General features: G+C 36.9%; 1 protein-coding gene across 1 annotated transcript in view; it reads left to right on the top strand.

Moving 5' to 3' along the window:
- ANO5 (anoctamin 5) overlaps positions 1 to 17,112 on the top strand; it is a 104,524-nt gene that overhangs the window by 77,383 nt on the left and 10,029 nt on the right. Inside the window, exons 14-19 of the mRNA XM_077768053.1 lie at positions 4,516 to 4,667; positions 6,747 to 6,821; positions 8,688 to 8,910; positions 11,062 to 11,231; positions 11,864 to 11,961; positions 16,920 to 17,050. Of these exons, the coding sequence (XP_077624179.1) occupies positions 4,516 to 4,667; positions 6,747 to 6,821; positions 8,688 to 8,910; positions 11,062 to 11,231; positions 11,864 to 11,961; positions 16,920 to 17,050 (849 nt within the window). The remainder of the gene's footprint in view (positions 1 to 4,515; positions 4,668 to 6,746; positions 6,822 to 8,687; positions 8,911 to 11,061; positions 11,232 to 11,863; positions 11,962 to 16,919; positions 17,051 to 17,112) is intronic.

Here is a 17,112-nt window from a genome sequence, read left to right as displayed (position 1 = left end):
ATGTGAAACACCCAGACACTTGAAGTATTTTGAAGAGGTGTTACCATCTGTTCTTTCAGAAAAGTTTACTTTAATAGTGAATTGGTTTACCTTTGTTTTTTGAGGTTCATGGTCGAATTCTAGGAAAGCAGAACTTTAGGGATATTTGTTTTAATACAATCATTAATAAATCATTAAACTGAATCAAAGGATAGGTTGACAGAATAGATGTGAAGAAAAAAAACCATTCCAGGTTAAAGGAATAACACTAGTTCAAGGAGTTGAAACCTGAAAATAATGCTTTCTGAGCTTAGTCGTGACAGATAGGAAATGCCTTTTATTTTTTTAAACTTTTTGTTCATAATGAAAATACATACTCCGCATAGGAAATTCAAGTAGTATACAGAAGCAGGGAGAAAGTAACGTTAAATGACTAGAAATAGAAACATTATCATGGCCATGGTTTTTCAGAATCTTTTGTTCCATGTGTGTGGGCATGTGTGTTAATATAACTTTACATAACTGATATACATAGTCTTAAATCTACATTTTTATTGAAAAATGAGTGATGACCCTCCTTCCAGGGTAGCATTTTTTGTGTGTGTGTGTGTGTGTGTGTGTGTGTGTGTGTGTGTGTATGACTGAATAGAATTGCTTTTTTTAAAAAACATTTTTTGGGGCACCTGGGTGGCTCAGTTGGTTAAGCGTCCGACTTCGGCTCAGGTTATGATCTCGCGGTCTGTGGGTTCAAGCCCCGTGTCGGGCTCTGTGCTGACAGCTAGCTCAGAGCCTGGAGCCTGTCTTTGGATTCTGTATCTTCCTCTCTCTCTGACCCTCCCCTGCCCATGCTGTCTCACTCTCTCTCTCTCTCTCTCTCTCTCTCAGAAATAAACAAAACATTAAAAAAATTTTAAAAATCTTTTTTTAATGTTGATTTATTGTTGGCATGGGGGGGAGGCAGAGAGAGAGAGGGAGACACAGAATCCAGAGCAGGCTCCAGGCTCTGAGCTGTCAGACCAGAGACCGACTTGGGCCTCAGACTCATGAACTATGAGATCATGACCTGAGCTGAATTTGGATGCTTAACCAACCCAGATGCTCCACTGTGTCCATTTTTTAATTGGATTTTTTTCTTGCTGTTGAGTTGTATGATTTCTTCAGATACATAAAAAATGATACCAACCACTTATCAAATACATAATTTCCAAATATTTTCTCCCATTCTGTAGGTTGCCTTTTAATTTTGTTAATGGTTTCCTTTCCTGTGCTTTCCAGTTTGATATAAGTCCTACTTGTTTGTTTTTGCTTTTGTTGCCTTGGCCTTTTTGTCAAATCCAACAAAACATTGCTTTGACCAATGTCAAGGAGCTTACCCACTTCTTCCAGGAGATTTATGTTTTCAGATCTTAGGCTCAATCAGTCTGTAATCTATTTTGAGTTGATTTTGGTGTGTGGTCTAAGACAGGGATTTAGCTATGTTCTTTGGCAAATGAATATCCAGTTGTTATGAAACCATTTATTAAAAAAATTATCCTTTCCCCATTGAATATTCCTGGCTCCTTTGTCAAATACTAGTTTATCATACACACATGGGTTTATATCTGGGCTCTTGATTATGATCTGTAGGTCTGTGGGTCTGTTTTTGTGCCAATATCCTGTTGTTTTGATTACTACAGCTTTGTAATGTAAATTATAAAATGTCATTACCATAGCTTTGAAATCAGGAGATGTGATGCCTACTGCTTGTTCTTCTTTGTAAAGATGGCTCTGCCTATTCCAGGTCTTTCATGGTTCCATACAAATTTTAGTATTATTTGCTCTATTTCTCTGAAAAATGTCTTTGGAATTTTGATAGAGATTGCATTGAATCTAAGGACTGCTTGGGTAGTATGGACATTTTTACATTAATACTTGTAGCCCATAAGCATGGGATATTTTTCCATTTATTTGTTGTGTCTTAAGTTTCTTTGATCAATATCTTGTAGTATTCAGTGTACATATCTTTTACTTCCTGAGTTAAATATATTACTAGATATTTTTTTCCTTTTGATTCTATTAGAAATGGGATTGTTTTCTTAATTCCTCTTTCTGTTAGTGTGTGCTTAGTGTATAGAGACAACTAATTTTTGTATGGTAAGTTTTATCCTCAAAATTTACTGAATTCTTTTATTCTGTTTTTGGTGGAATCTTTAGGACTTTCTATACATAATTTAACACCGTCTGCAAATAGAGACAGTTTTATTTTTTCTTTCCAAATTGTATGCCATTTATTTCTTTTTCTTGGTCAATTACTCTGGATAGAACTTTCAGTACTGTATTGAAAAGAAGTGGCAAGAATGGGCATCTTTTTCTTGTTCCTAATCATAGAGGAAAAGCTTTCAGTTTTTCACCACTGAGAATGATACTAGCTGTGGGCTTCTCATATATGACTTTTATGATGTTGAGGTACATTCCCTCCACACTCATATTGTTGAGAATTTTTATCATGAATTCTGTCAAATATTTTGCTGCATCAGTTGAGATGATCATAAGCTTTTTTTAAAAAATCATTTTTATTACTAATGTCATAATACTGCATTGATTGATTGTGCGCGTAGAACCATCCTTGTATCCCTGGAATGAATTTTACTTAATCATGGTGTATGATCCTTTTAATGTATTGTTGAATTTGATTTGCTACTATTTTATTCAGGTTTTTGTTGTTGTTGTTGTTTTTGGTTTGTTTGCATTTGTGTTCATCATGGCTATTGGCCTGTAATTTTCTTTTCTTGTAATGTTCTTGTCTGGCTTTGGTATCAGAGTAATGCTGCTTCATAAAAAATGAATTTGGAAGTCTTCCCTCATCTTATATTTTTGGCAAGAGTTTGAGAAAAGTTGACATTAATTCTTTAAATGTTTAGTAAGAATGCACGAGTGAAGTCATCTTCTCCTGGACTTTTCTTTGTGGGGAGGTTTTTGATTAATGATTCAAGATCCTTCCTTCATTTGTCTGTTCAGAATTTCCATTTCTTCATGCTTCAGCCTCAGTAGGTTGTGTGTTTATAGGAATTTATTTTTTTTTCTAGCTTACCCAATTTGTTGGCATATACTTGTTATAGTTGTCTTTATGATTCTATTTCTGTGGTATCAGTTGTCATGTCTTCTCTTTCATTTCTCATTTTATTTATTTGAGTCCTCTCTCTTTTTTCTTGGTAAGTCTAGCTAAAAGTTTATCTAATTTGTTTATCTTTTGAAGAAGAAAAGCAGGTCTTAGTTTCACTGATCTTTTCTGTTGTCTGTTTAGTCTCTATTTTATTTATTTGCACTCAGATCTTTGTTATTTCCTTCTTTTCTACTAGCTTTGTGCTTAGTTTGTTCTTTTTTTTTATTCCATGTAGTCTAAAGTTAGGTTGTTTATTTGAGCTTTCTCTTATGTCTTAACGTATGCATTTATTACTATGAACTTGCCTCCTAGAACTTCTTTTGCTGCATCCCATAAGTGTTGATATGTTATGTTTCTATTTTCATTTATCTCCAGATATTTTTGTTTCTCTTTTTGATTTCTTTTTGAGACATTGCTTGCTCAGAAGCATGTTGTTTGGGGTGCCTGGGTGGGTCAGTCAGTTAAGTGTCTGACTCTTGGTTTCAGCTCAAGTCATGATTTCACAGTTAGTGGGATTGAGCCCCATGTTGGGCTCTGTGCTGACAGCCTGGAGCCCACTTAGGATTCTCTCTCTCCTTCTCTCTGCCCCTCCCAGCCTCTCAAAATAAATAAATAAACATTTAAAAAAAGAAGCATGTTGCTTAATCACCACATATTTGTGAATTTTTCAGTTTTTGTCTTGTAATTGATTTCTAGCTTGCTACTATTGTGGGTGGAAAATATGCTTGATACAGTTTCAAACTTGTTAAATTTATTAAGACTGGTTTTTTGGCCCTAACATTTGATCTTTCCTAGAGAACATTCCATGGACACTTGAGAATAATGTTATTCTGACCCTGTTGGGTGGAAAGTGCTGTAGGTGTCTGTTAACTCTATCTGGTCTAACATGTAATTTAAGTCCAATGATTTCTTATTGATTTTTCTTTCTGAATAATCTATCCATTGTTGAATAGCTATTGAATTTCCCCACTATTATTTTTAAAAATTTTTAAATGTTTATTTTTGAGGTATAGAGAGAGACAGGAGACAGAGACAGAACATGAGTGGGGGAGGGGAGAGAGAATTGAAAGCAGAGGTTTTAATAAAAAGTTAAGTTTAAACATTCCTTTAGATTCTCTGAATGAAGAGAAAGTATTGTGCCTGAATTTTATTTTTCTTGCAGGGATTTCTAAGCAATTAACTTGAATTTGATATAGGAAAATTTTTTCAATGTTTCTACATAGCATTAAGCCAACATTCATAATTCTATAATTTTATCATCAAAGTAGTGACACAGTTACCATCATTCAGCCACAATGGTTTTAAAGTAGAGAAGAACACCAGGTTATTTTCTTATTCACGTGATTTCTCTATCTCTTGATTATATTTGTTCTTGTACATTTCTTTGCCTACAGTCACATTGTTTTTGGAGTTTTGGAAACAGCGACAAGCCAGAATGGAATATGAGTGGGACCTGGTGGACTTTGAAGAGGAGCAGCAACAGCTTCAGCTGAGACCTGAATTTGAAGCTATGTGCAAACACAGGAAGATAAATGCGGTGACTAAGGTAGACCAGGAAACCAAAATGGGCGGCATATCTCAATGGACACACCTCACAAATAATTATGTATATTTTAATTTGCCTTTAAAATATTCTCCAACATATAAATCTTATAAACTCCTTTAGTTGTTTCTAATATGTATTTCAAGTATATACAAACAAAGTAGATAGAGATAGTGTAATGAACCCCAGGATGGACCCATCACCCAGTTTCAATTCATATTAATTCACGGACAGTCTTGTTTCATTTACACTTGCTCCTCCCTGAAACTAGATTATTTTGCAGCAAATACAAGGCATCATGTCATGAACTTACATAGGTTTGTAATAAATGATGTAAAAGGAAAATGAAAACTAAGGTGTCTGCTGTGTGAGCTTAGTATATGTGCGTATACACACACACACACACACACACACACATGCATGGATATGATACTAAGTTAATATGCAAATATTAAAATAGTATTGTAATAAGATAGTGGGCTTATGAGTGATTGTTTTATTAGACCACATTTTATTCACCTAGTCCTTTTCAATTTATTATAATGGGAAGATCATTGCAGTAGTGTCTGCATGGTAAAGTCTGGATTTGGGGATCCTTAACTGGCAAATCACTCATATGTTGTTAACTGAGTAATTTGATCTTAGTAACTCTTTTTTGTTTTTAATGGGAAAATGGAAAGTACTTTGCCTTCAAAGACCAAACTCGTGGCTGCATATTCTTAGTGTCCCCAGCTTTCCATAATCTATAATCACTGTGTTGCTTGATGCTATTAAAGGGTGAATAGAATCTGTCTCTAACACAATCCCTTCAGTAGAATTTCCTACTTTGTTCAGGACACTATTCTTGTGGTTTAATACTCAAAATTCTTTTCACAGTTTAGGCACTCACTAAACACTTAGTAACTTTTATTGAGGCATTACAAAAAATTCAGTAAGTGAGCAAAGGGGAAAAACACCTCAGAAAATACATTAACAGCTTGGATGGCTGCGTTGACATTAAGAAAATATATTGAAAGAGACATTGTCCTAATAATGACATGATGTGTGTCTATTCCTATTTCATGGTATAAAAAAGAAACTCAAAGTGAGCCTAAAATTACTGACGTAAAAGTAGTATGTACTGAATGTCTACATTTGAAACCAGCTGAAAACCAGTGTGAACTGATCCACTGTGAATCATCCACTTTAGAAATCAAGGGTTTTTTGACTCCTTCTCAGTGCTTCTTCAGTGGTTCAGTAAAACCAACCAGAACCCTCACACATGCGTGCACAAATATGCACACACAAACATACATATTGGACACACATGCACATGCATGTACATAGTCACATATATGCACAGACACACACACATCTGGGAGTTCAGTAGAGCTCTCGGATGGCTATTTTGCCTGTTGAGTTCTGTTTGCATTCAGTCTTCCCTAAAAATCCTCAAGATGTAAAAATCTTCCCTAAAAATCCTATCCTTTAGATAGAATGGCATAATTTAGATTTCTGTTGATAGCTCTTCTTTTACTACATGGCAGTATTTTTTTTTATAATATCTAACTGCCTCTTGATATAGCTGAGAGTTTCAACTGATATAATTAATATCTTCCATTAATAACTTAAAAAACATGAATGTAGAAAAGACTGGACCCATGAACTGTGTGGAAGAATGAAATCCTGTTAAGTATAAAGAAGGCGCCCTGTTTAATATCATGCATAGCAATTATGGAGCAATGCAGTGCGATTCAATTCAATTAGAATAAAACTATAAAATCATTAAAGCATGTCAACTTAACAGCAGCCCTCAGGTTTTGGCTTTGTCTACCAGGCCTGAATATCACTTCATTTCAACACTGAGGAAATAGTGTGTATCCATTATGGGTCAAATTATGTGTAAAATCTCTCCCCTAAGGGCCATAAAGGCTTCTACGGAAAGGGAAGGAACCACGGCTAGAATGTGGCTTCCCAGGAGCTATAGTGGGCAGTTTGGGGGAGGTTTCTATTCTCACTGGGTTTTGTGGTTTTGACTGCTGTTTGGAGTCCCAACGTGGCGGGTAGGTTTTGATTTTTGCTGTGATTTCTTCCAAATTACAGGAGATGGAACCTTATATGCCTCTATACAGTCGCCTCCCATGGTACTTTTTATCTGGAGCTACAGTGACGTTATGGGTGAGCATTCTTTTACAACTGCTCTCATCTCACTGACACACAGTCATATAGTAGGGTTATCCTAGCCATCTTTTTTTTTTTTTTTTAATGTTTTGTTTATTTCTGAGAGAGAGAGAGAGAGTGTATGTGTGAGCAGGGGAGGGTCAGAGAGAGAGAGGGAGACACAGAATCCGAAGACAAGCTCCAGGCTCTGAGCTGTCAGCACAGACCCCGACGCGGGGCTTGAACCCACAAACCATGAGATCATGACCTAAGCTGCAGTCGGACACTTAACCGACTGAGCCACCCAGGCGCCCCTATCCTAGCCGTTTTATCTGCAGTGACTCCTGGGCCCCTCTCCTTCCTCTCCCTCTCCAGTCCCTTTCTCTTGAATACAGCTCCTATATAAAATAAAGTGTGATCTATGTGGATGTGCCATAACTGAACCTTGGGGAAAGAGCTGGGGGTGAGAGCAAGGCCTCATCTTAGAGACTGTCCTTCCGCTTCTCCAAGCACTTCATTAATTAGGTGAGAACTTGAAACCAGAACCCTATAACACACTGTTATAGTGTGGTTGCAGACTATCTGGTTAGTGGTTTTTTAAAATCATTAATTTACCTTTATCTCCACTTAAAATAGCTACACAGAATGCAAGAAAATAAAAACATATACTCTTGAAATTTATTTTCTTGCTGAGATAAATAGAAGAAAAATTTAGCTAGCATGTCCCATTGTGAGGGAGTCAGGTTTTCTCCATGGTTTTGAGCTGATAGATTTCATTCCTCCATCACCACAATTTATTTCCTGCCCTCCCCTCTCCAAATCTGTGCCCTCTTACAGTTGGCCTTTAATTTTAGGAAAAGAAGCAATGTTACCCCCTGAGCATTACTGAAATAAAAATAATTAGCAGCTATAGACTATAGTTTAACCTTACCAGTCCACATTATCCCATAATAGTTTATCTTTAGTATTTCTAGTTAAAGGAATTGATTTTTCTGTTTTAAATGTATGTTTTCTTAGGTGATGCAACAGTCACTGAGGAGAAATGATAGAGTAAATGGGGGGGGGGGTCAATAATCAAGTCAGGGCACTACTTGAGAAATAATATAGAGTGTGGTCCCAGAAAGATTGTTTTGTCTTTTATTTCTAGTACTCATTCAGCTTGGTTCAGTCCCTCAATGTTCAGAATCAAATTTTCAAATCATTGAGATAAAGACATCCCTCGATCTTCATGTTTTTCCAATTTGGGAAGTATTTAAAATTTATGCAGAATCTATACAGATATCTCAACTACCAGGCCTATCAGACCACTAATAGCCATAATCTGAGGGCTAATGAAATAGAATCTGTAACCGTGTTCTTGCTGGGAAAGCACATGGTCTTCACACCACCCTGTTTGGAGCAGAGGTTGGCAAACATTTTCTGTAAAGAGGCCAGATGTATTTTAGGCTTTGTGGGCCTTGTACAAATAGCCTCTGGTATCTTTGCTTTTTCTTGTAACCTTTAAAAAAAAGCAAAAACAAAACAAAACAAATTTTAACTCAAGAATCATAAGAATAAGTAAGTCTACAGGCAGGATTTGGTCTTCTGTATAGTTTTCCAGTGCTTGGAAAAGGATGGGCCTAAAAGTTGGGCAATGGCTACTTTTCTGTTTTAGACTCACTCAGCAGCTGCCACCGTAGGTCTTGTCTTATCTCCGGTCCTTTCTCCTTGCCAGTGTTCTTTTCCTGGCACCTGTGGTGAGTGAGAGAGCCTGGCTGGGTCTGCTTTCCATGTCAGAGGCATTAACGTTAACATGATGTGAGGAAGAGATTAGTATGTTTCAGATGTGAGCACATCGCAGAGATACAGAGACCGCGTGACCAATTCCTTCTCTCCCTCTTCCAGATGGCTCTTGTCATTGCCTGCATGGTAGCTGTGATTGTGTACCGCCTGTCAGTCTTTGCAACGTTTGCTAGCTTTATGGAAAGTGAAGCATCCTTGAAGCATGTCAAAAGTTTCCTCACTCCCCAGATAGCTACGTCACTCAGTGGATCCTGCTTAAACTTTATTGTCATCTTGATCTTGAATTTCTTTTATGAAAAGATATCTGCATGGATAACAAAAATGGGTAAGCCGGCCAAATCATCTGTGTGACACTGAAAAAGTGTTCCTGCCAGTGCTATACATCCACTTTGGATCATCCCCTGGGGAGTTCATATTTAAGTCAGTTTTTAAAGTTAGAAAGCAATTTTGTTCTACAGGTAGATGCATAGGCTGGTATTCAGAACCCCCAACACTCATATTTAGGCCCATTGTATTGGAAGCCAGAAAAAGAACTAGGCAGGAGAATTAGGACTCTGTAGATCTTTTTTTGTTTTTTTAATATTTTTATTTATTTTTAGGAGAGAGAGAAAGAGACAGCGTGAGCAGGGGAGGGTCAGAGAGAGAGGGAGTCACAGACTGAAACAGGCTCCAGGCTCTGAGCTGGCAGTCAGCACAGAGCCCGACGCGGGGCTCGAACCCACGAACCGCGAGATCATGACCTAAGTGAAAGTCAGACGCTTAACCGACTAAGCCACCCAGGCGCCCCCTCTGTAGATCTTTTTTGAGTATCTTTGTCTTACTCCTCCTTTGAGGGGGCTAGTTGAATTTTAAGTAAAATCCTCACTTTCCTCAAGACACAGGTAATTCTTATTTCCTGTGCATGGTTTTTAGAAGGTATTTGATTTTGAAAATTCTTTTTCTTTACATTTTTTTAAATGTTTCTTTATTTTTCATAGAGAGAGAGACAGAGGACGAGTAGTGGAGGGACAGAGAGAGAGGGAGACACAGAATCTGAAGTAGGCTTCAGGCTCTGAGCTGTCGGCCTAGAGCCCGATATGGGGCTCAAACCCATGGCTCATGATTTGAGCCAAAGTTGGGAGCTTAACCAACTGAGTCACCCAGGCATCCCATAGAAGGTATTTGCTTTTGAAAAACATCGTAGAAAAAATGGAGCAATCGTCTCTTCCTGAGTAAATCTTACATGTAGTGCTTTTCTTTTCAGTTGCTATGTCTTAGATCCTGGAGCATTCTCATTTTAAATGATTAAAAATGCTCCCACAGCCATGAAGGCTATTAAAGGGGTCACAGCTGAAGTGGAGATTTAGTCCGGGAGAGGAGTGCAGAGCACTCTCTTGTTTCCGGTTTTGCCCCAGCAAGTTGGAAATGAGATCAGAGACCCTGCTCCGGGCCTGAGATTCTCCTCTGTGTGCTTAGCTCCCTCCTCTAAGTCAGGACACCGTCACTGTGCCCACCAGTAACCAGAAAGAGCACAGTATTCCCTGGACACTGGAGTATGCACTAGGAAGCAACTTGCATTAAATGCTATCCTCAAATTTGTAGTTCTTTTTCAGTTTTACTGCTTTTTTTCCCTGCTAATTACAATAAAAAATATCTAGCAGATAGCACTTAAAAACAAACCATCTAAAAAAAATCACAGTTTTCAGTGAGAAAAATTACTTGTGTTCATATTAGAGATTTGTTAGAAATGCAGGGGAATTATCTGTGTCTTTGGAATAAGATGTGTTACTATTTTAGTATTGTTGAAGCTGTGACAAATTTGGCTGAATCAGCTCATGCAGTTGGGAGATTATCAACTAAGAAAACATACCCCCTGACTCTTTTACACCTCCGGATGCTTCTCTGTGCTGTGAAAGGAATCTAATTTTTTTTTTAATCTTTGGAACTCACTAAATGATAGATCATGATCATGCATTTTAAATAAAGGAGAGAGAAAATGAATTATTATTGCCACCATCTGTATGATATTATTTTCAAAATTGATATAACCATTTAATTCATGAGAGGAAAACGCAATTTAGTTTGGAAATCATCCTCTGCCCTTAATATGAGTTTACTTTGATTAAACCTGATTGAAAACAAACAAGAGAGAGAGAGACTTGAGATGTTTACAGGATATGTGATATATAAGGGGGGCGATTATAAGCCTCTCCAGTCTGATACGGGTCTGAATCCCATATTCTGACTGTGTGACTCCAGGCAAGTATTTGACCCACCTGAATACAGAAATGACTAATTCCTAGCCTTCTCCAGGGATTAGATTAATACAAGTCTCTAATAAAAAGTCGAACACAAATCTTAATATTGGTCTGTTAGAACAAAGACTTGGTCACTTTTCAGCAGTGTGTCTGAATAATATGACCTTCCCAGGGAATACAAAATTGAAGGAGAAACAGGAAGGTGCATAATTTAACCTTGGTGTTTTATTACTTAACAGAAATTCCTCGAACTTACCAGGAATATGAGAGCAGTCTTACCTTGAAAATGTTCCTGTTTCAGTTTGTAAATTTTTACTCGTCCTGCTTCTACGTAGCTTTCTTTAAAGGGAAGTTCGTGGGCTATCCCGGAAAATACACATATTTGTTTAATGTGTGGAGAAGTGAAGAGGTAGGAATTCTCTTGAGAGGTTTGGGGCTTTAGTAACTCAATATTAGCTAAATACTTTTTGTATGTTCAGCAGTAACTCAGATTTTATCAAGATTTAAGAGAAGTCTAAGACACCGACTCTCTCCACAGAGAGTATTGGTCTTACAATCCTGTCATCTGATAGACCTTCCAGTTCTTTCTGGGCAATAATTGATATTGTGCCTATTGTTTGGTAGTAATATATGAGCTATAAAATGGGATAAATAAGTTTTATATTCCTGAAGGCTTCCTGCAAAAGTTGAATGATAGTGTTGCACAAGTATAGCAAAAATGGCTCCATAATGGGTTATAGAGTTAGACCAGTCAGTGGTTTCCATCTGTGGCTGTGGAGAAAATAACAACTTCTAGCCCTAATTCAATAAAGATTCAGAATCTTCTAAGAGTAAGACCCAGAAATCTGAATCTAATGCAGCCATCTCATAACTCGTTAGTGAATGTGCTTGAAACTGTTGAACTAAATATCTCTTTACACCCCTTTAATATCCATTCCCATCAAAAATTTTTAGATTGTAATCTTATGGTTTGAGATTTCTTTTTTTGCAAAAGTCCATCTTTCATCATTCACTCTTTTTTTTCTTTTTGTCTCTGCCTAGTGTGACCCTGGAGGCTGTCTAATAGAATTGACAGCCCAATTGACCATCATAATGACTGGGAAACAGATCTTCGGAAACATTAAAGAAGCCATTTATCCGTATGTATGACTTACAATTTTTTCCTCAATAACCATGAGAGATTTCCTCTGGAAGAAGATGGAATTCTTTGATTATCATGGTATCTTTGTTAGCATATGCTTAAGTCAACAACAATAACAAAAACTCACTTTTAACCAACAGTCAGTAATGCATTAAGGTAATGCAGGCTTTTAAATATGGATTGTTATTGCTTGAGTGAAGTTGAGGGAAAGGTATTATACCCCTCTCCTATGAAGAATCTACTGGTAAATCTAAATATTATATTCTCTCTATATTATTCTATATGTTGCATATTATTTCTCAAGATTAGTATAAGTTGAACTCTGTTAAAAATATCCATGTGAGGGGCACCTGGGTGGCTCAGTCAGTTAAGTGTCCCATTCTTGATTTCCGCTCAAGTCATGATCTCATGGTTTGTGAGTTCAAGCCCCATGCCGGGCGCTACACTGACAGAGCAGAGCCTGCTTGGGATTCTCTCTTTCTTTCCCCCCCCTTCCCCACAAATAAATAAACATAAGAAATATATATATCCATGTGACATGGACACACTTAGGCACAAAAATTGGTCATGAATGAAGTTTGAGTATATGAAGGGATTGCTCCCTATTCCAAAAGCATAACAATAATGAATACATTATAAAAAGAGAAAACCAAAATGACAGTTGATCTCAAATAGAAGTTGAAATTTTCCATGGATAAAAAGAGAAAGAATCATAAGCCTGTAATCTTGCAGTGCTTTTAGTTAGGAAATGACAGTGTCAAGGTTAGCACCAACACTATCAAGTGGACTAAAGTGCCCCACTTAAGACTAGGGCGTGGCTGTTGTAACTGTACTTGAAGTTAGGGATTGGGTTTATTGTCACTTCTTCATGAAAGAAGGTTGAAAACACCCTCCCCTTCTGCTGCCACTTCTTTCCACAGTTTTGTAGCACTCTTGGGGTTCTTTTTCATGTGCTGACAAAGGAAAAACATAGACTTACCTTTTCAAACAGGATTTGATGTACTGCATCCCAGTTACCCCAGAAAAATAACTCGAAGCTGTTATTTTAAGTCCTAGCTCTAAACTAGGAATCTGGAGGGCATAATGGGGATAACCCCTAAACCAAACACAGAGAGGAAAGGAGAAAGACACACAGGGAAGCAAAAGAAAAAAGAAGGAAGTAAAATTAAGCCTACAAAAACCAAAATTCCAAAATTTATGGTAAAATTTAATGCTACAGAGACTGCCAACAAAATCAATTTTTAGGAAGTGAACTTACTCTAGCTAGAATCTTCTGGCAACCTAAAAGCATAAAGAGAAGTGATGCTGTCATTTAGAAGGATCAGGAAAGAGTTTAGATAAAAACAGATATAAATGAAACAAGAATAAGTTAACAGGAGAAAGAATCAATTATACATAAATGAAAAAAAATGATACTTTAAATAAAGATAGGTGACATCAATGGAACACTGGACACAATTGGAGAGTGAATTAATGAATTGGAAAATAGTACTGAGAAACTTCCACATTAACCAAATGCAATAGAGTGACAATAAGATTTAAAAAATTAAAGTGACAGGAGGCTATATTAGAAGGCTTCCACATCAACTTAGTAGTAGTTCCAGAAAAAGAATTGAGTAAATGGTGGAAGGAAAAATTCTTTAACTAGGTAATTGCTGAAAATTTTCCAAAACTGAAGGAAAACATGAGTTTCAGAAATGAAAACAAATTTGGAGTATGAGGTAAGATAAATAAAATTAAATTCACACCCAGATATGTTTTGGTGAAGCCCCAGAACATGAGAGCTAAACAGTCTTAAAATCTTTCAGAAGAAAAGAGTATCCTCTACACTGACAACACATTTCTTACTCCTCGCAATAGATACAGAAGACTGTAGAGTAGCTTCAAGATTTGCAGTAAAATTAATGCACACCTTAGATTTCTAGAAACAGCTTAACTAGTTTATAAAGTGCAGGTGAAATAAAGACACTTTTAGACATAAAAACAAGAATTTATATTTATAGACCCTTAATGGAAGATCTACTGAAAGGTATAGTTGAGCAAGAAGAGAGCACAACATGAAAGTATGGGAAGCAAGAATCATTGATCAGTACAGAAAGAGTAAGCACCAAAAAAATGAAATACTTTGATATAAATTTTAAAAATATATGGGATTTGTATGCTGAAAACTACATATCCTGGTGGAAAACAAATTATTTGGAGAGAAATGTGTTCACAGATCGGAAGACTCAAATTAGTAAAGATGCCAGTTATTCCCCAAGTTGATATATAGATTTGTTATTCCAATCAAAACATCTGCTGAATTTCTATACTTATAGACAGGCAGATTCTAAAATTGATATGGAGGGTAAAGGAACTAAAATAGGCCAAACAATTCTGATAAAGAAGAATAAAGTTGGAAGAATTGCCCTGCTCAATTTTAAGGCTTACTATAAAACTGTATGAATCAAGAGGGTGGGATTGGTGAAGGAATACATATATGGATCAGTGGAACAGAGTAGAGATTGCAGAAATAAATCTGCACAAATGTGGCCATTTTGTTTTTGAAAAAGTGCAAAAGCAGTTCCTTGCAGAAAGAACTGTCTTCTCAACAACTTCTGCTGGAACAATTGGACCTCTATTCGCAAAATAGCAAAGCTCGGTGTAAACTCACACCTTATTTAGAAAGTAACTAAAAATGGGGGCATCTGGGTGGGTGGCTCAGTTGGGTGAGCATCTGACTTTGGCTCAGGTTATGATCTCACGGTTCATGAGTTTGAGCCCCGCATCAGGTTCTCTGCTGTCAGTGCAGAGCCTGCTTCAGATCTTCTATCCTCCTCTCGCTCTACCCATTCCCTGCTTGTTCTCTCTCTCTCTCTCTCTCTCAAAAATATATCAATCTTTAAAAAAAATTAACTGACAATGGATCATAGATGGCAAAGGCACGTTTAGGAAAGTAAGGAAGTAATCGTTACCAAATTCAACATAATGGTTACTATGCGGGGACTGAGGAGTTCGTAATTAGGATGGAGCATGTGGAAATACTTTAGGGACCCCTGCCAAATTTTCCTTTTTCCAACTGGGTAATCTCCTTTTCTTTGTGACTCCAGTTCCATGCTTGCCTGTCTTTTTGATAGTGTCAGAAATCTCAGGTGTTCTGTGCCCTTTTCACCATTTTTTTTCCTTCTTGTCTTTCAGTTCAGAGATAAGCAGTGTATAATTGTTCATTTTAATATACATTTGCTATAGTTCTTCATAGTGTCTTGTTACATTTTGCACATTTGGAAGGTATAAATAATATCTCACACTGGCCTTGGTTTGGATTTCCCTGATTAATAACATGAATGAGCTTTGTTGGCCCATATGTGTTTCCTCTTCCATGAAATGCTTGCTGGTATGGTTTAACCATTTTTTCTACCTGCTTATCTTTTTTTTCTGATTGATTTGTAAGAACACTTTATAACTTCTGGTTACTGTATTTTTGCTTGGTTGGTTTTTGGTCATATGTGCTGCATATATTTTATCCCAACGTAAATTTTGTCTCTATTTTTCTCAACCCCAGCGGTCCTGACATTTTGGGCCAGTTAATTCTTTGTTGTAGGGGGCTGTCTTCTGCATTGTAAGAGCTTTAGCAGCATCCTTGGACTCTATATATACTGGATGCCAGTAGCCCACTCTCCCTAGGTGACAACCAAAAATGTCTCTGCCATTGCAAATGCACCCCAGTGGGCTAAATCACTCGCGCTAGGCCATCTCTGGTATAGATGGCCGAAAGTACATACTTTTAATACATTAAAATTTACCAATCTTTCTTTTCTTGGATTAGCATTTTTTAGGTCTTATTTAACAAATCCTTTCCTACCCAAATAAAAAAAGATATTCTCATATCTTTATCCCTTTATCGGATATGCCATTTGTATATCCTCTCCTATTCAGTAGGTTATCTTCTGGTTTGTTAGTTGTTTCCTTTGCTGTGACTTTCCCTTATTCGGAATGATGTTTGCCCCAGGATTTTGGTAGATGGTTTTGATCCAATTGAAGTACTTTTCTTCTTTTCCTACTTTTCTGTCATATCTAAGTTTCGATAGGTGCTTGAAACGTATCAAATGAATTTTCCTGCATTTGTCAACATAATTTTATATTTTTCTCCTTAAATCTGCTGATGTGACTTATTACATTGATCAATTTTCTAGTAAAAAGGCTTTTTTAAAAGTTCCTTAAAGTAACCTAACATTATCATGGTATATTATTTTTTAAATAGTATGGAATTTAGTTAGGTAATATTTTGTTTGGGATTATTGTTTTTATTTTCACATATTAGATAAATTATGTTTTCTTTGTCATATATTTTCTCTTGTAACCAATTTCTCATTTCTTTTTTTTTTTTAAATGTTTTTTATTTATTTCTAGGAAAGAGAGAGAGAGACAGCGTGAGCAGGGAAGGGTCAGAGAGAGAGGGAGTCACAGACTGAAACAGGCTCCAGGCTCTGAGCTGGCAGTCAGCACAGAGCCCGACGCGGGGCTCGAACCCACGAACCGAACCGCGAGATCATGACCTAAGCGAAAGTTGGACGCTTAACCGACTAAGCCACCCAGGCGCCCCTCCAATCTCTCATTTCTTTGAGCATCCTCCGTGACAACATAAAGTTTAATAAATAGAAAAAAAAAATCGGTCCTATGGTGACCGTCTTGTCCACATGCTCTTTAACAGAACGTCTCTGAGTAAATATATTTCCATGGGAGGAGTCAAGGTTGTCTTATTTTCTTTATCACCCAATAAAGAATTTTGACTGTAGCATGTGTTGTGAAAAGAATGCTAGATTTTCATTTCAACTTTAGCTACAGTCATATCTCTCCTTGCTCTGTGATCTTAAGTTACTTACCCTGTCTTACTGCCAATTTCTAGATCTAACACTCTTATTCTCTGACCTTTCTTTTAAGTTCTAATCATGTATTTACTTTTAACACCTCCAACAGTATGGTTCTGAATTGGTGGAGACGTCGAAAAGCTCGGACCAATTCCGAAAAGCTATACAGTCGATGGGAGCAGGATCATGACCTTGAAACTTTCGGATCTCTTGGGCTATTCTATGAGTACTTAGAAACAGGTAATTTTTAACCACTGTCTTGAAACATAGAGTCAGGCTGAGTAAAGTAAGTGTTTTTCCAG

Source organism: Crocuta crocuta, unplaced genomic scaffold, assembly GCF_008692635.1.
Source record: "Crocuta crocuta isolate KB4526 unplaced genomic scaffold, BGI_CrCroc_1.0 scaffold371, whole genome shotgun sequence".
Lineage (NCBI taxonomy): Eukaryota > Metazoa > Chordata > Mammalia > Carnivora > Hyaenidae > Crocuta > Crocuta crocuta.
Note: the sequence above shows the minus strand (reverse complement) of the source record. Positions and strands in the feature narration are given on the sequence as shown.